Source organism: Ambystoma mexicanum, chromosome 5p (genome assembly GCF_040938575.1).
Source record: "Ambystoma mexicanum isolate Mex_15411 chromosome 5p, UKY_AmexF1_1, whole genome shotgun sequence".
Taxonomy (NCBI): domain Eukaryota; kingdom Metazoa; phylum Chordata; class Amphibia; order Caudata; family Ambystomatidae; genus Ambystoma; species Ambystoma mexicanum.
Window position 1 is genome coordinate 81,145,726 of NC_090930.1, and position 22,585 is coordinate 81,168,310.

A 22,585-nucleotide genomic window follows, 5' to 3' on the forward strand; every position below is an offset into this window, starting at 1 on the left:
CACGTCGTCCGGATGACTGGGGGAAACCTGTGCCTTAAACTGTAGGCCTCCGTATTTGCTTGTTCAGGAGGACGCACTGTTCCTGCAGTGCGAACCTGCCTTCTCCCCTTTCTGTCTAAATTCCATGTGTCACAGGAGGTGGTTCTACCTGCATCCTTCCGAAATCCTATGACCAAGGAGGAGGTGGGCTGGAACCACCTGGATCTCTGCCGGGCGGTCCTGATTTTTTTGGAGCGCTCTGCCTCCTTCCGAACTGCAGATAGTCTTTTCGTCATTTTTGGGGGTGGTAGGCCAGGGTCTAAGGCTTCCGTTCCTGCCATTAGCAGAAGAGTGAGGGATGCTATCTCCTTGGCCTATCCATCCTCTGGGATCCCTTCGCCCCTTGGAGTACAGGGGAGATCCACATGGGTTATGGCCGTCTCCTGGGTGGAGGCACAGGGGGTCTACATTGCTGACATTTGCAGGGCCGCCATGTGGGCTTCCCCTACTAATTTTGTACGGCACTACCACTTGATGCTTAACAGAGCAGGGGCGGCTGCGTTTGGTACTGGGATTCTGGGAGTTGGGACCAGGTGCCTCTCTGGGCCCTGTTTGTATTCCATTTGTTTTTTGTAATAAAGTGGTGCTGGGAGTGTGGAAGCCTTGGGGTCCTGTGTGTTCTCTGCTCCATTCAGCCATAGCTCTCAACTCACCCGCCTTGCACAGGGCTGACTCACCCACCAAGACTTCTGGATGCCCATTCATTCCAATGGGCGTCTCACCCGCCAAAAACAAAATCGGGTGATTTCATCCGCCTTTGCGAGACAAATGGTTGAGAGCTATGATTCAGCGCATCCTTTGGCATACCTCACATGTGCTACTGGGACGAGGGAATGGAACCAAGAGTTAATGTGGGGATTGCTTAATGGTAATCTTCAAAACTCCTAGTCTTACTCTTCCTCGTCCCAGAATTCTTCCTGTCTCTTCCTCCTAACTGGATGAATGTGCTATCCCTTGGTTAATGTAATTGAGGTGAGTCGGGCTTGGGTGGGTCTTCAATCCCCCTCAGTGGGACGAGGCAAATGGGAAAGCAATAGAAAAAGGGTTCCCAGGGAGGTGGGACACCTCACGTGTTGTACAGGGACGAGGAAGAGTAGGACTCGAATTAATGAAGATTACCAGAAAGTAATTCCCGCAATAGCAGTCACTGCAGTTCTTAGAAGGAATACGCTAATTAGCGCTCTAGGGTATTTTTTTTTTCTTCTACGTGCTTTGGTATAAAAAAAATGCTAAAAGCAATAAAAATATGAAGTGCTATACAGAGAAACTGATATGTTTACTGACGCAGTTTTATCTCATTTAAAGGGAGCGTGAGACAGGCAGCATTGTTTCGGAGTTAAGAATGAACTTTGCCTTATGCAATGCGTTATTGGCACGAGTGAGTGACAGGCGGGACAGGGGTATAAGCCGGCTATCTCATGGCACGGATTCCCCTCTGCGCTGTCCTCAGGCCCGGCTTAACTGCTGACAGCTCAGCTTTCCACCCAGCACAGGCTCCTGCAGTGTGAAAGAGCAGGGCTGGGCAGCTCACTGCACATTCTTCGGCTTTCTAGCCGGGAGGGGATGGGGCGGGGGAGACAGCAGAGCGTGGCGCGCCTCTCCTGAACAGCTTAATATGCCTACATCACACACACACACACACATCACAAGATGGACGCTGCCAGGTGACTCATGCTTTTTTCCTTGTGCCAAGAAGAAGATATAACCATGAAGCAGTACCGATAGTGGCCGCTCGGGGGAGCTGTGGCTCCACGTTAGGTGGCCGGAGAGCGCACGCATCGCTTAATAAACCACCAGAGGAAGAAATGTAAAACTAGGTGCAGAGAAAACAGAGCTGGGAAACACGAGAAGGCTGTCCGCGGCTGGACACAGGATAGCATCCCGCGCGCGGCGAGGAGTGAGTCACGGGGGAGGGAGGGGAATAGGGGGAGGGGGGGGAGGGTGGGGTGGTGGGGACGTTATCGGATTCTTACACAAAAACAATAAGGGACCGGCATTATCTGTTTGTTTTATCACTCGTAGCGCTTAGAACGCGTAGATGACACGTTTGGCGCCTTACAAAGATCCTTGACACAACAGAACACAGCAAACCGTAATATTAAGTAACACAATAGAGCACGACGTGACACACTGAACACAATATTACAGTAAACACATGATATTATTAAAAGCCATAACAATACATAGTATGTTATTAAAACGAACCTAACGCAATTTATTTATTTATTTGCTTATACCGCGTCGACAGACCGCAGGCATCAGGGCGACAAAAACACACCAAGACGAACAGGTAGGACGGGACAGTGGACTTAGACTAAGTGAAACCACAATGTGGATTTAGGAGTGGGAGAACCGGGAGGGAGAATTGCCCAAAAAGATGAGTTTTCAGAGTTTTCTTGAAAATCTATAGATTATCCATGGATCGGATACTCACAATTTGTCTCAACACATCATAGCACACTATAGAAAATCTTAACACATTTTGCCACACACTACATAAAACAACATAACAAAAAGTAACGCAATATAACACAACTTGCACGCCACCCTGATGCAGGGGCGGACTGGCCTATAGGGAACTCTGGAGATTTCCCAGCGGGCCTCTGCACCCTGGGCAGGGGCGGACTGGCCTATAGGGAACTCTGGAGATTTCCCAGTGGGCCTCTGCACCCTGTGCCACTTTTGTGTGGTAGTTCCAAATTTTCTCATAGGAAAAGCATTGAATTTGCTGAAAATGTGTCACGTGGGGCCACTTCGAAAATTATTTCCAGGGCCTCTTTTGGTCCCCAGTAATTATTTCCAGGGCCTATTTTAGTTCCCAGTCCACCCCTGCCCTGATGTTTACTTATTTATATACCGAAATTACAGCAGATACGAAATCAGATTTGATGGGAATCAGTGAGTTTCTTACAATGGGGTGAGTTTGAGGGACATTCTAACCGGGTTGTGGAGGAGGGGTAAATGGAACAGTCATCGGGGACAATACATAAGTAGACACAAATAGATTAAGGACAATGAACATTGGACGTTTTTTAATGCAGGTAGGTGGCACGACCAGCTGGGCTCAGGAAGTGCCCATGATGGGTGAAGTGCTAGAATGGCAGCAGAGGAAGTGAGGGACAGAGACGGTTAGAGGCGAGGGAAACATGTTAGCTAGAAGGCAGATGAGAGGTAGGTTAAGAGGATAACTTGGAGGCGAGGAGGTAGGCTTTTAGTTTGGTTTCGAACAAATCCATGTGGACTGTTTCTCGGATGTCTGGGTGAGGAGAATTCCATGCAAATGGTACAAGAAGAGAGAAAGAGTGGAAGCGAGAGGAAGAAGATGGAGGGTGGGGAGCCACAAGGGTAGTCGAGGAGGCAGAGCAGCGATTACGAGAAGGCGTATAGAGTTGGATAGAGGAGGACAGAAATGTTGTGCCTTACCGTGGATAGGTTTGTGAGCGAGGAGAAGACATTTAAATCTGGACCTGTTTTGCATCAACAGCCAAGACATGACATGATAGGTTATTTATAACGTGCTTAATACCCAGAGGTTTCTAAGCGTGGACCCAGGGATTGAACCCATGTTGCTCTGTGCCTTCTCGCTTCTAAGGCGAGCCCGTTGCCACCGAGCTATCTTCCCGAGACAATCCATCCGGGTGATAGTACGAGGATGTAGGAGTGAAGTGAGGGAGTTCAAAGAGAGCCCTGGTGGCAAAGTTCATGATCTTGTCGAGGGGACAGAAAGCATAGTAATGGAACCAAAGAGGATGCTGGCACCTGATACCGGTTTCCACCACCATGCCATTCAGAAAAGAAATCAAGACCCTCCTTTTCAAGGGGTCCCTTTCCACACCACCCTGCCTGTCCGCGTTACACACATATCCCAGCAGCGGATGCATGAGCCCTCTCAGCTATCTTTCCATAGCGTTTAACACTGCATTTGAAAATGTCCTGCTACAATGAATGGTTTCTGTAATGGCACACATGGCATTTGGGATACAGGAAGGTATATTTGGGCATTTTGCTACTTTAGCGAAGTGCATATATTTTGGTAAATTGGAATAGGGTGATATTTGCGCCATTCGTGATCTCAGCACGCAGCCTATCCACACAGACATGCACACCTAGATTTCCAACCAAGAAGCAGGGAAGGAAACATGTATCTGCCACCTGTGACTTTCCAGATGTTTTGGACTACAACTCCCATGATTCCTCACCATTGACTGTGCTGGAAAGGTGTGACTGTGAGGAGCATGCTAATCAAGCACATATGCTTGTGTATGCAAACATACTTTACTGGTATGTATGCCCGTGTATACTTGCACGTGGTTTGTATGCATGTACAATTTATATGTATTTATGTGTGCATCAATCTATATCCGTGGACGGGCACATAGATATTTGTATGATTATACGTAGGCATGCATAAATGCTTATATTGTATTTTATTTTTTATTTTATTGATTCTGTGTTTTGTAATGCAGCGCGTCATGCTCAGATGTATATGCACGTGAGTGTGACTCTTATATACAAGTATGTGCATTTACGGATTTGCTGGTATGAATGTGTGAACATTTTTGTATATGCACATGTGTGGATTGATCTCATTGAACCTGGAAGATATAATGTGCGTGCCCTCAATATAGTATGCTGGTTGCTTTGCATAATAACAAAGTGCATTTTGGGAACATAAGAAGGAGCAACGATTTATTAAAGATGCCTGTGATAGTAATTCAAATGTGCATGTCGTCTGAGAATGCAATGCACACTTGGGGCCCGATTCATGGACTTATGTGCCTGGGGAATAGGGTACTTGCACGCCAAACTGCACACCAATCTGCGTTCATCGATTTGTGGAAACGACTGTGCGGGACTTTCTTGCGACTTGTGTGGGGTTTGCGCAGGCCCGGAATGTCTGTCCGAGCCATCGAGCGTCTTGCGTGAGTGGCCACGAGGAGGGCTGGGAAAGGGGTGGAACAAAGAAAATGAGGTGGAACATGCAAAAAAGGTGGCATTGCAAGGGACGGCCCACAGGCAGTCCCTAACACACCCCACATTTGTGCCAAACAACGCGGATTCACTGAACCACCCACGCAGCCTCTCGGCAAAGAAATGGCCATGCAAATCCCTCGATCACTACGCCACCCGAAGGCAGGCGTAGGTACACCTATGCATAGGATTTGCAGCGCGCAAGTGGGTTTGCATGTCGGATTTAAGGGTGCGTGTACGCAAACCGGGGTTACGATCTAAGCTAAGGGTGTGCATAAGCAGCGTAGCACGGTGCAGGAATGGTTTACGGGGGTTTGCACACACATTTAACGAGTTTAGACCGAGCTACGATTTTTTATATGCATGTTGTCGGGGTGCCAGCAAAAGTTACGGGGGACTGTGTGAACGGTCCCCGAGATACAGGACCCCACACACTCTTTAAAGGGTGCGTGTATTCACGCCCGGGATAGCTCACAAAGGTCGGTTCATGCAAAGGTTGGTGTGTGGGCGTGTCGGGACGTTCTGGGCGCGATTTACAATTATGGTTACTTTGCAAAGAAAATTCCATGGATATGCGTGGCCCGCATTTTTTATTCCGCATGCAGGCTTGCGCAGTGTCCTTCTCAGAGCGCGCCCCTTGCATCATTTCTGCTACACATTTCTATGAACCGGGCCTCGGTATGGGGCTCATTTCCTCTGTCAGAACAGTCACCCTAACAGCATCACACGTGGAAAGCATGAGAGATAAATACAGTTTTGAACAGTTTGCATTTGGGCTGTTCAGCGACGGGTGACTTTCAGAGGCAGTCTGTCTTATCACAGATCAGCTGCACGCATTGAGACGCCTGAATCATGGAATATGTTGCACGGTTCAAAGTGACTTTGCACTGCTGAACAGTGACTTTGCACTGCCGATAGAAATCTTGATTCATGGGAGTGTGCATGGTGTATTTTTGCAGTGCAAAGTCAGTGCAACGTTCATTTTGTACTGCAAAAATGACTGTATAATTCAAAAATACCCTTTGCACAGTTGCATGAAACAGGGTTTGTGTTGGCAGTGCAAAGTCACTTAAGTTTGAACCAGGCAAGTATTCCATGAATCGGGCCCTGTGGTGTTCAGGAGTACTGCGTGGGCAGGGAGCTGTCTCAGTTTGGGAGGGGCCTGGGCCTCGGCTCTACAAGCTATATAGTAACGTTGCCACTGCTGGTGTACTCTGCCACGTCAGTCAGTCGAATTTGTAAGCGATTTCCCCAAAGCGCCTTTGTGATGGCGAGATTATGTAGCGCGGATTAAATCTAATCCGGGCTCCGGGGCTATCAAAGCCCGCCCGAGGCCTAGAAAAACACAGGCAACCCGCCTGCTTTCTCGGGGAGATGTGCCCAGCACTTTAAGGTGTTGCTACGGAGAAGCCACGGCACCCAGCAATTACCCTGGCATCTGCTCCACGCTCTGACAAGACAATGATGCATATCTATGTTTTTACAAGAATGCCTTTTCCACCGTCGTGCTCAGCACCTATTGCCTTAAGGAAACGTAACTTGCACCTGGGACAGAAAGTGCACTTGCAGACCATAAACCTCCGTCTCACTAATTCCACGTTTAAAATATAAACGTGGCAATGTCGTGTTTGTTGTCACTACTCTTTACTGCTGTGAGATGCTCTCTATGACAGGCGAAATGTTAACACACGTTTCATCAACCTAAAATGGTGAAATGCGTAGTCGGGCCTGCTATGTTCAGACCCGCATCTTAGTTTTTCCATTGACGCAAGCGCATTAGCCAAACGTGTAACATGTACATGGTGAGACGGTGCCGAGACGCCTGCTTTGCATGTCAGAGGAACATGTGCTGCGTGTGATTACCGTGCGGCAGTGTGTGTAACGCACACGCACCTTATTTTACTTTTTCACGTAGGGCCCAGTTTAACAGTTTAGCGTTGTCTTTTTCTCGCAAAGTTAAGTATTAACTCTCAGCACTGCTTTCCTTTTTTTGCCCCTCCCTTGCGGCCCCCCTACTCTTCCTCCTCTCCCCAGACGGTGGCATGCACGCGCTATTACAGCGCCCACCGGTGCGTGCAGGCGGCTTTTGTTTCGCCGCGCTGTAATTGAAAAGGCAAGTGTTTGCCCCGCCGCATTCCTGGGGGGCACTTTTGGCGAGCCCTTCATCAAAGGGACACTACTTTGAAGGGGGCATCTAGCAGGCTGGTGTCAATTCGGCTTAATTTCATTTAAATCCTATTTGCCTACAATTGCGACCTCGGATATCGCGCCATTAAAGAGCGATTGCGTTGTACGGCACTGCAGGCCGGTCTCTAATGTGGGACCCCCGCCCCGCGGGGAGGGAGGGCGCCGGGGACTCCCCGGCTCCCAGCTGGGAACCCGATCCGTGTTTGTGGAAGGAAGTGCGACCGGCCCCGGCCTCTGCTGGGGGTTAGGGGGAGAGATAAGCATCGCCGAAGCCCCCTCGGAGGTGTTGCTGCAACACGGCGGGTTTAAGGAGCAAATGAAAGACACGGAGCCCCTGCTGCCCCTCACACGGCTTCCGCCTTCTCCGCCTTTCACTCCCGGCCCAGTAGCCCCCTCCCCTCTCACAAGTAGTCTTCAAGGAGCTGCCTCCTGTTCCCCGAGGCTTGCGATGCACGGATCACGGGCGTTCGTGAAAATCAGTTCCGATAGTGACAGGTTGGAGGGGGCAAAGGGGGCGTGTGGAACAGGAGTGCAGAAGGTTTCATCTGGCCTGATTTACAACGCGTTTTTCAATGGGATTTTGACATGTGCACGAGCAATTTGGGAATCACGCTTCGGTTTCCCAGGATAGTCATCTGAACATACCGATCCGTTTAAAGGGGCTGTGCTTATACATGCATAAGGTTTAAAGGGGCTGTGCTTATACATGCATAAGGTTTAAAGGGGCTGTGCTTATACATGCATAAGGTTTAAAGGGGCTGTGCTTATACATGCATAAGGTTTAAAGGGGCTGTGCTTATACATGCATAAGGTTTAAAGGGGCTGTGCTTATACATGCATAAGGTTTAAAGGGGCATTGCTTATAAATGCATATTGTTTAAAGGGGCGGTGCTTATAAATACATAGGTTTAAAGGGGTTGTGCTTATACATGCATAAGGTTTAAAGGGGCTGTGCTTATACATGCATAAGGTTTAAAGGGGCTGTGCTTATACATGCATAAAGTTTAAAGGGGCTGTGATTATAAATACATAGGTTTAAAGGGGTTGTGCTTATACATGCATAAGGTTTAAAGGGGCTGTGCTTATACATGCATACATTTTAAAGGGGCTGTGATTATAAATGCATACGGTTTAAAGGGGCTGTGGTTATACATGCATATGGTTTAAAGGGGCTGTGCTTATACATGCATACATTTTAAAGGGGCTGTGATTATAAATGCATACGGTTTAAAGGGGCTGTGGTTATACATGCATAACGTTTAAAGGGGCTGTGCTTATACATGCATAAAGTTTAAAGGGGCTGTGATTATAAATGCACAATGTTTAAAGGGGCTGTGGTTATACATGCATAAGGTTTAAAGGGGCTGCGGTTATACATGCATAGGGTTTAAAGGGGCTGTGATTATAAATGCATAGGGCCAAAATCTGCCCTTCGGAAGGAAATGAAAGTTTAAATACTGTCATGTTGGCCACTGCCCACTGTGCCGTGTGAGCATGTGCTCAGTAACGCACGGTGCGTTCCTCCCGCAAAGCCCACACGCGGTGTCGAAGGACGGCATCCTTGAGCTCTGGGGCGCTGGGCAGGTGGGTGATGAAGGGTGTTCGAAGGAAGACTCTGGGGGGAGGGCGTGGTGTGGTAGGCAGGTCTTGTGCCGCTTTTTCAGTTATTTCCAAAACTGACTTGTCACCTTTTAGTCTTGGGGGCAGGGAATTCAGGTCCCCAACAATATTCAAGGATATTTCCCCAACTATCCGCTCCTTATTTTATCATTTATGTTGGTTTGGGTACTTACTGAAGCAACGGTGTGCTGCGATGACTCTCGGTAGGCGCTATGGGCAAACCTCAGACGGTCCTAACAGATGTAGGTCTGCTAAACCATGATTGCAGCCTGTACGTAGTATTATTATTACAGGCCGGGCCTGTACGAAGAATGACATCACCCGTGGCCTATTACAGTTGTGTTGTGACATCACAAGGGCCGCTGCCAGGGCCTGCACTCTGTGTATGTCCTCTCGCAGCGGAATTACTCCTGCCACTAAACACCGAATTAAGGGTATTAGCCTACTTGTTCGAAAGACATTTGACCTTTGTCTTTTGACCGACATTTTTTGATCGTTTTCTTGGGTGAAATTCGGTCAAATTGAATTAACTATATATATGGCGTGGGGTTAGGGAATGGGGGAGAGCCATCTACGGTAGTATATTTATTTAGCGCCCCGCATGGCTTTACCACACACACGCAGCAATCTGTTTGCATGATACTCCCTTATTCTACACCACAAAGCCAGCAGCTAACGTATTACAAACTGAAAGATGCCCGTCCACGGGCCAGCGAAGAGACCTGATGATGGTATCACCATGTCAGAAAGGGTTAAATTCCCCCACGATGTACCTTATAAGGACTCCACAACTCACCCCAGAACTCTGTGACCTTATAAAGGTTCCTCTATATCAGTGATATTCAAACTTCTTCATACCGACCCCCCCATCACCATCCTCCCTTGAGTAAAAATATTGTTTCTGCCCCCCCACCACCTAGGAGTCAGCAGCCTCTATGGGGCCCCAAGGATGTCCAGGGGGGCCGAGGCTCTTTAGAAAATTATTAAGGTGACTGCTTTTGGAAGACATTTTAAGTATTAGAAATTCTGCTTATGTTTCACTTTGAAACAGCCACCATAATCCATTTCTAGAGAGCCATGGCCCTCCTGGATATCCTTAGGGCCCCTAGGGGCCAGCCCCCGGTTTGAAGACCACTGCTCTATATGGTCCCAGTGGTCCCCGGTGACCTGCACAATCCGCATAATGTACTGCAGGGGCTACTTTATCCCATTTAGGGAATAGTTCCAATATTTTCACTTGGCGGTGTTCCTGGGGGAGGGGGTGGGGGTCGGAGGCGGGGGTTTATTTATTCTAAACAGCACATTGTATCTGAGAGTACATTTTGGGAAGTTTATAACTTTTAACAGACATACCTAATTTTCATAATTTTTTTTAAAGGTTTTGTCCCCACGGACAGATAGAAAAGAAAGAGTAATTATTGTGGGATGTTTAGAGGGATCGATTTAAATACATGGATTTACACCATGCCTGAAGAAGAGTGTTGGCAACGGTTAGTTCATTATGGTCACGTTAAACTTCCTATAAAAAAAGTTAATTTTGGGAGGTTTACAATTTTAAAAAATGTTGATGGAACGTACACAAAAAAATTCTGCCCACTCTGAATTGTTTGCTTTTTTGGGAACATTTCCTAAAATGTTCCCCAGGGGCACAAAGTTAGAAAGTTACAAAGCTTTAGAGCGTGATCCCAAAAAAACCATCAAAAAAACAATGTTTTTTTTATTTTATTTTTATTTTATTCGGTTGTACAACCAACTTTTAAGATATCACCTCATAGAACAAATCATTACGATTATGCATTCCACTCCTTAAGGAAAACATCAAGGAGCGCCAAGTTCCGCCATTTTGCACGCCACCTGATATCGCAACATGGCCGACTTACACATGTATTTAATGTATTTATTTATTGTATTTGTTGGTCGTGCCCAGACCCGGAGGTATCGCAGCGCTAATTCCATTTCCCTAAGCTAAAACTTCAAGAATCAAAGCAATTTTCCTCCACAGAAACTTAAGATGGTACAGGTACCCCTCCTGGCCGCCACCCATACACAAGTGGCACAACCCTTCCCCCGTCAGCAGCGCTGCAAACCCACATCTCTGAGTGACACTGCCCTAAGTGGCTGGAGGGACTCACAGGAGGGACTCACACGAGCGACACTGCCTGCAATCGCGTGGTATGTTCACCCAGGCCCCGACTATTGTCTTCGTCTTTGCTGTGCTCAATTTAACTTTCGAATAATTCAACAGCAAAAAGTTTCCAGAGATATACCTCGGCATTTTCTTTCTGGCCATATATACTTACTCCCGGCCGATACAGTACACACACAACTTTCTCTCTCTCTCTCTCTCTCTTTCTGTTCTCTCTCTCACACTCTCTCTGTTCTCTCTCTATCTCTCTCTCTCCCCCTCTCTGCCCTCTCTCACACTCTCTCTGTTCTCTTTCTCTCTGTTCTCTGTCTCTCTCTCTCTCCCCCTCTCTCTGCCCTCTCTCTGTCTCCCACACTCTCTCTGTTCTCTTTCTCTCTGTTCTCTGTCTCTCTCTCTGTTCTCTCTCTCTGTCTCTCCCTCTCTCTGTCCTCTCTCTTTCTCTCACAATCTCTCGGTTTTCTGTCTCTCTGTTCTCTGTCTCTCTCTCTCTCCCCCTCTCTCTGCCCTCTCTCTGTCTCCCACACTCTCTCTGTTCTCTTTCTCTCTGTTCTCTGTCTCTCTGTTCTCTCTCTGTCTCTCCCTCTCTCTGCCCTCTCTCTTTCTCTCACACTCTCTCAGTTTTCTGTCTCTCTGTTCTCTGTCTGTCTCTCTCTCCCCCTCTCTCTGTTCTCTCTCTCTCTCTGTTCTCTCTCTGTCTCTCACACTCTCTCTCTCTTTCTCTGTTCTCTCTCTCACACTCTCTCTGTTCTCTCTCTGTCTCTCTCTCCCCCTCTCTGCCTCTCTGCCCTCTCTCACACTCTCTCTGTTCTCTTTCTCTCTGTTCTCTCTCTCTCTCTCTCTCTCTCCCCCTCTCTCTGTCCTCTCTCTTTCTCTCACACTCTCTCGGTTCTCTGTCTCTCTGTTCTCTCTCTGCCTCTCTCTCTCCCCCTCTCTCTGTCCTCTCTCTGTTCTCTCTCTGTCTCTCACACTCTCTCGGTTTTCTGTCTCTCTGTTCTCTGTCTGTCTCTCTCTCCCCCTCACTCTGTTCTCTCTCTCTCTCTGTTCTCTCTCTGTCTCTCACACACTCTCTCTCTCTCTTTCAGTTTCTCTCTCGTGCAAAGATAAAATGAATCGGGCCACGTTATACGCCACAGAGAAAGAGATTCGCTCTGGAAACACGGTCTCTCTCTTGACTAGGGACTTCAAGGGGGCAGCCATTTATAGTTTTCTCACTCGCTGTCTCATGCCCGTGTGCATGGCACGTGTAAGCCCAAACCTCAGGCGGGGTGACTGCAGGTGCCCTGGCAAGTCGACGCATTTACCAGTTACAAGACCGCGTCCTCGGGCGTGCAGCTTAAGCCCCGAGGGAAGTGATATTTACACTAAATGCCCCTTGGCAGAGCTGGCGTGGCCGCTCGGGAGTGGCAACTCCGCTACTTGGGAAACTGGGCTTTCTTATGGTGCACGAGGTCACAGGGGAGCCTGCTTTCTTGTTATTCTATGTAAAGCGCCATGTCACCGTAACTGACATGGCGATATATATGTATATATGCACAGGCCAGGACGTCACGAGCATTGTTCCCGCGCCATTATCGAGAGGGGAATCGATTTGAGCTGATAGTGTGGCGACCTCCAAGGCAGGCAGGCGGGCCTCGGCCTCCCCCCCCCCTCGCGCTTCCCAGTTGCCCGCGGAGGGGCGAGAAACCGTGCTTATACATGTACGCAGCACCGCCAAAAGCAGAACCAGATGCCACCCAACAGCAGGCACCACACACATGGCTTCACTTGAGCAGATCACACAGCTAGGCAGCTCAAAGCATCGCTCCGAGGGCAGCCCGTGCCTTCGCCCTTCGGGGGAAAAAAAATATTATCCAAGGGCCTAAACCGGGTTCTTTTCGATGCAGGATCCGGCAAGGCATCCCTTCCCCCGAGTTAGAACAGGAAGTGCTGTTGTCTTTTTCCTTTTTTCAGAATTGTGTTGTTTTTCTGAGGCGTTTCCTAAGCGGCGAGGAAAGGGCGTCCCATCTCTGGTTGCAAAACGGTCGGAAAGCTTCTGACACTCGGCCAGGAGCCTCGACTATACTTGGTCTCAACTTGGCCACATGTTTTAATTGCAATCAGCCAAGTGTCCAATCGCAGGGAAGGGCGGGCGGCTTCCCTAGCACCGTGAAGGACTGCTGTGTGATTGTCTTGCACTCTCAGTAAAGCACTCACGGTTGGTGTTTAAGGGGAAGCACTAAGGAAAAATACAGCTACACAGAGAGGTGGACTGGGGACCAACATAATGCTCAAAGTGGCCCCATGTTGCACATTGTGGGCAAGCACAACCTTTGTTTCCTAGGAGAACATATTTAAATTACAAAGGCCTACTGGGAACTCTCCAGAGTTCCCTGTAAGCCAGTCCACCCTTTGAGACAAAGCATGCCAGCCTCGTAGGGCAAACCCACCACAATTATCAGGCCTGCGCCTACTTCAGTATCTGTAGTTCTATGTTTCATTTTGTATAAACAAGCAGATACAAATATGCAACTTCTCTAGGAACTATGAAGACACGTGGCATGGGGAGCAAAATTCAAATGACGTGTTAGAATATTTGCAGGCAGTGCAAGTAGAGGTTTGCAAAGTTTGCAAAAGAAACAAAGTTACACAATGTCCCAAAAAGAAAAAAGTAACATTAAACAAGAAAATCACGTCAGCTTCTAATAAGCAAGAAACAGAAAGGAGATGTTTGACTCAATTCACAGTTGCATCTAAAAACAGGATTCAGAAAAGGCGGCTCAGAAGAAAAAAAATACAAATACAAATGTTAAATGAAAAACAAAAATTGCTTGCTTTGATCTCGTGTGTTGTAGGAGGGCCTGCGCGCACTAGATTTGTGTCACGGCTTGCTTTTCCGCCTTCGAAAACAACCACATCTCTAGACAGAAGGCAGCATATGTTTCTCTTAAGAGGGTCCTGAGTTTGAAAAGTGGTGGAAACGTATCCAGTGTCCATGGGGGTCAATGCCTTCCACAAGGACTGCGCCGGGCACCGCTGGAAGCCTCTTCATCACTGTCAAAATGGCCGCTCCCTAGGCCCAGGAAAAGTGCGCTGAGCGATGCAGAACTCATTGGTGTAGACGTGGTGTTGACCTGTAATATAGTTAGCAATGCGACGATTGTGTTGAGTCCCAAAAATGTCATCGGCGTGGAGGATGTGTTGAGTTCTCATAAAGTTTCTGAGGTGTAGGTGGAGTTGAGTTCCAATGGTGTAAATAGTGTGTAGGCCGTGCTCGGTTACAGTTGGTGCGCGTGCTGCGTGGAGCTATGATGTGGTATTGCTTGTGTAGATTGTGTTGAGTTCTAATGGAGTAGCTGATTTGTGTCCTGTGTTCAGAGCTTATGTAGTAATGGATGGGCAGGTTGTGTTAGGTTTTGATATAGCTGTGTGCGTGTCTGACAGCATGCAGGTTGTGTTGAGCTCTAAAAACCATAATTGGTGTGCATGCTGTGGTGAGTTATTATGCACTAATGGGTTCGTAGATCGTTCAGTTTTAATTTACAAATTGGAAAGTATTTTGTATTTGCATTTATTTCATTTTTATATGGTTTTGTTGAGTTCCCATGTAGTAATGTGTTGATGTTGTGTTAAAAAATGTGCAGTCAGTATAAAGCAATGGCCTACACTGTTTATTGTACGTTAGTTTTCAGGCCCACGCGGACGACCCTCCATGAAAAAAAAGTGAGAATAGTGACAATTAATGGTGCACATAAGAGAATGCTACTAAATGTGTGAATAAGGTGGTGACACCTGTTATTGGCACAATGAATGTACAGGCACGTGATCATTCATTCTGTATAACGCAGGTTGCGACTGTTGATGACTGCCCCAGTGCTGATTGGCCTTCGAGCGCCTGGTGAGGTACTGCATGGCCAGGGCGTGGATGAATGCTTGTGTTGTTGTGTGTGCCCTTCTAGCGCTTATATGACCAATGGAACTCTTAAAAGTGTTTTGCCCCAATATATATATATATATTTAAAAAAATAATGCTTTTAGAAAAGTGTATGGGCTTGATTCACAAAGCGTTTTCCAATGGAATTTTTTCAATTGAAAACCTCCTTTGTGAATCAGGCCCATGTATGTTTTCGAACATACAAGCCATGCTGTGTGTGACCTATTGTGTAGGCGTGGGCAGCGGCCACTTCCCACAAGCGATGGAAGACCTGGGAGTTTTGAAACCCGGCTACGGGTAGAAGAAATATAACCCCTCCCTGTGCCCCCCGCCCCTGACCCCCAGCCTCCCCAATGTCTTCAGCCGAGGACCCAGCAATGTCTTGAGATGTGTTCGGCCCTTTCCGTGGAAGTCATCCCTGGACACTTAAAGTACTGGCGACACCACTAACCAACTCCTCAGTACCTGTGAATGATGAAAGAACTGGGATTAGAACCCGTGCCCTGCAGGCTACACTTATGCAGGCGCTGAACCCCCGGGCCACGTTACTCGCCTACAAGTATATACTCACAACTGAAAAATCGGATTAGAAAAAAGAAACTCTGTTCCAACTGTGCCCGTCTACTTGAAAGGGGGTGTTGGTTTCACGTGTTTTATGATAAGCGTCCAGATATCAGCAGAAGCTTCTAAAGGTCGATCCTTCGGTGCTGTCTTACACCCCGGGCTGCTCACTACACCCCCTAAAGCTGTAATATCTGGCGTGTGTATCGATGTCCCAGACTCTGAGCACAGCGACACCCCCACTGCGCCAGCGCACACAGTCATAAACGCGCAGGCTACAGAAACTGCTCCATTATTTGCAAGAGTTCGGGGAGTGCGTTAATTCCACTGTAAACATGCAATTGCCACATGATATCAAAGAACAGGGTTCCCTCAGTACTCTCCACACGGTGTGAAATGCAAAGGGGGGTGCAGCTCATTGCAGCAAAGGGCCCAGATAGTTTCGGGTTACGTTAGGTGTAATTTTCAGTACTACACCGGTCACCGCGTCCGAGAGTGGGGTACTGTGTCCGTGCAAGGGCTCTCGGAAAAGGAGTGGCCGAGTGGATAGAAGGCGAGGGGGGCAGGAGCGGAGAAGGGGTTATAAGAGGGGCATCTTTCAGACAAACATCAGGTGTGTGTGTGTGTGTAAGGTCCAGAAAGGCAGAAGCGTGATTGTGAAATCTGATGAGGGGGTGAGGGGATCATTTGAAATATAAATTAACTTGTGGACTTCAGGGAGTTCATTGCCCCCCAACCTTAGAGAGATACTCGCGAATTCGAGACCAAAGGAAAGAAATTACCAGGGGGCCTGCTTGCCCTGCTGAAAAACCATAGCCTTTACCTAGTCTCCAACTCTGTATTTCCCTTCAGCTTGACCCACATTATTCAATGTGTGGAATTCTTTTGCCACAGAAAGCCTTTATTGACATATTTTTGTTCACCAAAATCAGCTGATCATTTTTTCAAGCGCATCTTGATTTCCAAGCTCAAACTCTGCAGAGAAAACAAACACTGACAGCGATGAAAAACAGTCTCCCATCTGCAGAGTAAGGAAACTAACAGCGATCAAAAAAGTCCCCCATCTGCAGAGAAAGGAAACTAACAGCGATCAAAAAAGTCCCCCATCTGCAGAGAAAAGAAATTGACAGCGATAAAAAAAAAGTCCCCCGACTCCAGGTGCCACAAAAATGGAAAACACTCGATTTCTTGGCAGATTTACTCAGCTCCCCGTCCTTGCCATGTACTGATCGTTTGTTTACCCATTGGAAAAGCGAAACCATTCATGTAGAATTGCCTCTTATGACAGCCAGCTCTGAGGGGACATGCCACTGGCCCCAGCAGCTCAGTGGGTGAGGAGCATAGTTGTGCTGGAGTGCTGAGGGGCAGGTATGCCATTGTGCACAGATACATTGGTAGTCACTGGTGTGGGGCTGTGGGTGAGGTCTGCAGGGGTTCGGCTGGTGCAGAGAGCCAGGCTTGCCAGGGTGCTCAGATACATTGGCAGAGCACGATGTGGTGCTGTGGGTGAAGTCTGCAAGGGTCCGGCTGGTGCAGAGAGCCAGGCTTGCCAGGGTGCTCAGATACAATGGCAGAGCGCGATGTGGTGCTGTGGGTGAAGTCTGCAAGGGTTCGGCTGGTGTTTAGGACCAGACCAGCCAGGGGGTTTTCAGAAACACTGGTAGTGCCCACCGTGGTGCTGTGGTTGAGGGTGTTGCCTTTCGGAGTGCTGTGAGCGAAGTTTGCACTCGTTGAGGGCTCTGTGGTAGGTCTGGCAGGTCCTGTGGGTGCAGCCTGCCCAGGCTGCTAGAGAAATCTGGTTGATCTTCATGTATGCATTTGCTTCTAATTTGCATTTTGCTGGTGCTAATTTGCAGGCTTTCTACGCCACTCTACATGCCTCTGGCACGTTATTAAAGGCTTAAAATAAAACAAAATATGTCTGGATGCCAACGTGCTATGGGAGAGGCCTGCCTGGGCAGAGCGGGTAAAGGTATGGGATCCACCTGGGTGCCAGGAAGGCCTGTTAGGGTGTGACACCTGCACTGATGTTATGAGTGTGTAGTGTCAGCCAGTGGTTCAAGTATGAGTCCCCGAGGTCTGCCATAGTGCAGTGGGTACCTAGACAGGGTGGCAGGGTGAGTGAGGCCTGCCAGTGCGCAGCGCTTTTGGATGGCCCTAGTGTGGTGCTGTGTTGCCGGGTGCCGTTCGTGGTGCCCTGACACGCCATGCTGTCCGTCGCGGGGCTCCCCGTGTCCCGCAGCTCCCGCTCTGCCCACATGCCATGAGGTCTCTGTGCTCCCAGCTTCCCATGCCACAGCTTTTCCATCAGGGCGCGTCTCCTTTAAGGAGTGGGCGGCGCCAGGCGGCGGTGGGCGTGGCGCGGCCCCGCCGCCGCCGCTGAGTGGCTGGCCGCGGTGGGCGTGGCCCTGGGAGGGCGGTAGTCGGCTCGCGGCGGAGGGCGGCGCGTCAGTCTGAGCTGGGCGCCCGAAAGAAGCGCGTCTCCCGCCGATGAGATCCCGGCGCAGCGGGGAAAGGAGAGCGGAGCGAGCCCGCGTGCACCCGGCGGCCGGCGAGGAGAGCGGGTCCAGGCGGGGGAAGAGGAGCGCGAGCCGGGGAGCAGGAATCCGACGCCCGAGGGCGCCGCGGAGCCCGGGCAGCTGCTGCGCGTGGACCCGGCCGCCAGGGTGCTGCGGGGACGCCCGGACAAGGCGCCACTCCTTCAGAGGGAGACGACTGGGAGTGCTTGGAGCAGGATTGGTCAGCCCGAAAACAACTAATAACATTGGGGTGCCCCCATGGCGCCCTCCTCGCGGAGCCCCCACCCAGCCAGGGGCCACCCCCTGCCGGCGGTGGTGTGAGGATCGGTGCACACCTGGGGCGTAAGGAGTGTTGCCTCCCGAGCTATCGCCTACGCTGGGACCTGTGGAATTCTCCTGCACCTCGGACTTGCACCGTCCCGTATTCACCGTAACCCAGGGCCCCGCACCGTGTGCCTCATGTGGCGCCCAGAAGCCGAGCAACGTGAAGGTGGGCGCTGAGCAATCGTCTCCCGGAGTTTTCGGTTTCCCTTGCACTCCACGCGGAGGATCGCCCAGGCCGCAGGAGCGTTTGGGGGAGTTTATTGATTGGCTTGTGTTTGGTGGCTGTTCGGACCATGTCTGGGATGCGGAGGCCTGGCTCTGTCTGGAAGTATCTCTTTGGGGTGCTGCTGCTGCTCTGCAGGGTGGCATTGCCACTAGCCAAGAACCTGGAGGCGGTGTCCTGGAGCTCCAGAAACCAGAAGTAAGAGCCTCTTCCTCCCCAGGGCGCCCAGATTTCTACACCTTAATCCATGAAAGCCATTCAGTGATGGTGAAACTTAAACACAGTAGTGTGTGTTTGGGGGTCACTGTAGTGCTTCGCTCAAAGTTGAAATACGTTGTAGGTGCTTTTGGGCTCTCGTTGGCATTGTGGTTTTGGAATCTGCCCTTTAACACGTTGATGGATTAATGAAATTGCAGGAGGTGCCCCCAATTTGATGGCTGCCCTCTGCTTTCGAGTAAGTACGGGAACCTCGTGACATTTGCATGTGTAACTGTTCCCATTAAAAAATCCAGGCTTTATAGCTCCTTGAGGGAGATGCGGATGCCTTTTTAGTTGTGCACAAAACAAACTGAATTGCCATGTAAACAGGAGGTGTTATTACAACCTAACAGCACAGCGCTCTGGGTAGATAAGCTGTCGCGCAGCCTAGCGATGGACCGGTGGCCTGCAAGTTCCGCACGAATCCCGACCGCTGGGACATTAACCCGCTGAACTATTTTGAGACCGCCCCCCAGTAGTGTAGTGTAGAACTAGAGATGGGTCGTAGTTTGAATGTCCCATCTCTTTCCTGAGCACTGTTCTACTATTTAGCCCCTACTGGTTTCTGTCTTGACAGAGCGCTTCATCCTGGTCTGTACCCACCCTTTTCATGGGGGGGTTAAGGGGGGGGGGCGGACTAAGAAGGTAGCCACATATTACACATTGTGAGCCAGCCAAGCCCATTTCCCCATAAGAACAGTATTTAAAAATTGAGTCTCCGGTGGGCCGGTCCACCCCCGGCTCGGGTGCTTGGAAAGCCATGAAGGTAGCCTGCCTCCGCACCCCTTTTCTTTTGACATGTTGGGGTCACTGGTCAATGTCCATAAAATCTGGGGTGTGACGTGCTCTCTAAAAAGAAACGCTGTGTGTGTTTTGAGAGCTGGGTCTTTGTTTCTCGGGTCCGCGGATCCCATGTAGGCCGGGAACACCTGGAACGCGGACACTAAAGCGTCCACAATTGTCTCGGGGCCGGGTTGGGGCTAGCTGTGGACCTCGTGGGGGGGGGTGCATTATGTGGCCCCCACGGAATCGCAAGAGGCTCTCCAGAACACACGTTCGGCCTGTACTTCGCGACTTCTCAAAGCGATGCCGTTTCTTTACGCCTTTTAGACCGTACCTATGGGAGGGGGGCGGGGGGGTGATGATTTTAAAAGGCAGAAGCTCGTGGGGAGATGAGTCATTTTGTCAGGCCCAGTCTGACTGCTGGGATAACTTCTCGCGGTATATGTTGACGGCTAAACCTGTCCTGCTGGGAGCCGTCTCAAAAGGCCCCCCGCCTCACGTCACCCCGTTGATGGACTCCTACACAAATGCTCTGGCCTCTGTTGGGTGACCCGGGTTTGCGTCCTTGCTGGCTGCACAAAATGTTCACCTGAGTTTTAATCGGGCGTGTAGTTATCACGCCCTTTACTCTGGATATGCCAGTTGGGTGGTGGGGGGCGTTCAGACCTACTCTGGGATCGGATCATTCGCCATACAACCCCCCCCCATCCCTCAGTAAACACTGGGTTTACCCGGAATTCCTTCAACCTGGACCCAGAGTTTAGTGACCGCCAGAATGTCTTTAGAACGAGTCTCGATTTTCCCCTCGTCTGTCTCCTCCCTGGGTACACGCGGTGTCTAGTTGCTTCCAGAAGCAAGGTCCAGTTTACACAATGGACAAGGAATACTCACCCCCGCCCCCCCGGTTTCTGGGAGATAATAACGTGGCATTGGTTCTTCGGATAGTCGGGTCTGTGCCCGGCCACTATCTGTTCAGGGCTATGCGCGCTCCATATCTTCCTGGTCCTCTCCGTCTCGTGGACCCCGTAGTCTGGTCCTGTGTGACGTCATATGGCAGGCTTTCTTTTTGGGGGTTACAGCGTTCTTTCCCATCCTCTCCTGCATTTTTATGGGGGCCCCTTGAGCCGAGTTGCGCACGGCTCGATGCTTGTTGTGTTGGGTAGAGCGCAGTTTCTTCTCTGCCCAGGGGTTGCCCCGGCACCCCCACGCTTCGGGGTGTCTGGGCCTTTTTCATAGTACAAGGCAGTGTGCAAACCTTCAATTTGCAGGCACTAGTTATCCAGAAGTCACTCGTTTCTCACTCGCCGAGAGTGAAACCTCGCCAGCTAATGGTTAGTGCAACTTTGCACGTTTGCCCCATGTATGGGGGGGCAGAGAAATGGGGTACTGCCCACGGAGTCGGTTTGCCACTGCCCTTTTGACCACAGCGTTCGGCGGCTGGGCGTGGGCACATTATCGAGCATGCCCTATTCCAGGAGATGGCATGTGGCGTCAGGGCTGGACTGGGAACTAAAAGAGGCCCTGGAAATAATTACTGGGGACCAAAAGAGGCCCTGGAAATAAAGTTCAAAGTGGCCCCATATGAGACATTTTCAGCAAGCCCAATGCTTTTCCTATGGGAAAATTTGGAAATACCACAGAAAAGAGGCCCAGGGTGCAGAGGCCCACCGGGAAATCTCCAGAGTTCCCTATAGGCCAGTCCACCCCTGTGTGGCGTTTATGGCTGGGCTAGGCCTGTCCAGGGTGCGCCGGAGGTGCCCACCGGTTGGCAGAGCAAGACGGTTGCAGTAGATTGCCCTAAAATACCGACCCGATTTCAACTCCGTAGCGTGGGTGAAGTAACTGGTGTCAGCCTGGTGGGTAAATGCGCCTGCTACAGGTGTCTAGCAGGGCCTTGTGAGCTGGACAAGGCGCGGGCGCGCCGGGCTGGGTAGTTCGCCCTCAATGGGCAAGCACTCTAGTGCGGGTCTGGGGTCTGAAGGATCGCCATCTTCATTCTGAGCGCCGTCCCGCTAAAAAGGGATAGTGCCGTGTGCATCCGCTTGGAGAAATGCGTGTTATATTGCGCTTAGCACCTACTGTTTCAGTTTCTATGCGCAGTAACTGTTCTTGCCCACTTGCACTACCACACTTGGGCAGAGTCGGCCTGGGCCAGGCTGTCGAACCCGTACTGGGCAGAATAGTCCAAGCCCTGAAGGTAGCTAGGGGGCGACGTTGGCACTACACGACTATACTGTGCGACGGGGGTCGATTCCTCCCGATAAGCGCCTAGAAAGTCGGCATTCAGTGTGCTACAGATGGCCTGTAATTATTCTCAAGTTGACGTTGCGCTTCGGACCTTTGGTGCACGAGTGCCTCTCATCCTGGCGTTTGCTCCCTTCCTCCTCTTGGAGACCTCGACTGGCACTTTGCACAGTTCCATGAATCAGGGTGTTTGTTGGCAATGCAAAGTCACTTTGCACCAGTGAAAAGCCCCTTGGCACAGTACACAAAAATTCCATGAATCGGGCCTGTGTTTTGCATGGCAAAATGTTGCTAGTTTTTTGGGGATCTGATTGCCGCGCCATTTGCCAAGTGCAAGCCTGTGATATGTTGAGAGCTAGTGGCCGCCCACCTAGCGCTTCGGTTTCTTGTTGCCTGTTTCTAAGCGCTACCAACTGTATCTGGTCCGAAGTTGTGAACTCGCTGCTGAAGTACTGCATACAACCTCGAGTTTTGGGGGCCCTGTTTTCGTTGCACCCATTTGGTTGTTTGCGCTGCCGCGTAACTCCAGTTCCGTGCTGGCGAGAACTCCACATTAATAGGATCTAAGACTGTACAAGCCATTTTTCTTTAACCTCTGGGTAAAGCCCCCCCTTGTGGTGGTCAGGAGAATGTCAAGGGGGTGCAAAGCTCTTGAAATGGGTGATTAGTGTTAGAGCTTGGGGGGGGGGGCGCTACTTGTGATCGGAATACCACCACTCGAACCTTGAGTCTCTGGCATGGAGTTGCCACCCCTGTGTGAAATCTGTGACCAGGGCTTCACATCCAGTGTGTAGAGCATG

The 22,585-nt window shown here is 50.0% G+C and overlaps 1 protein-coding gene across 1 annotated transcript in view; it reads left to right on the top strand.

Annotated features, from left to right (window-relative positions):
* Nucleotides 1-17,879: 17,879 nt before the first annotated feature.
* The window catches only part of EFNB1 (ephrin B1), a 94,178-nt gene continuing 89,472 nt past the window's right edge, over nt 17,880-22,585 (top strand). The window contains exon 1 of the mRNA XM_069612489.1: nt 17,880-18,698. Within this exon, the coding sequence (XP_069468590.1) occupies nt 18,571-18,698 (128 nt within the window). The 5' untranslated portion in view covers nt 17,880-18,570. The remainder of the gene's footprint in view (nt 18,699-22,585) is intronic.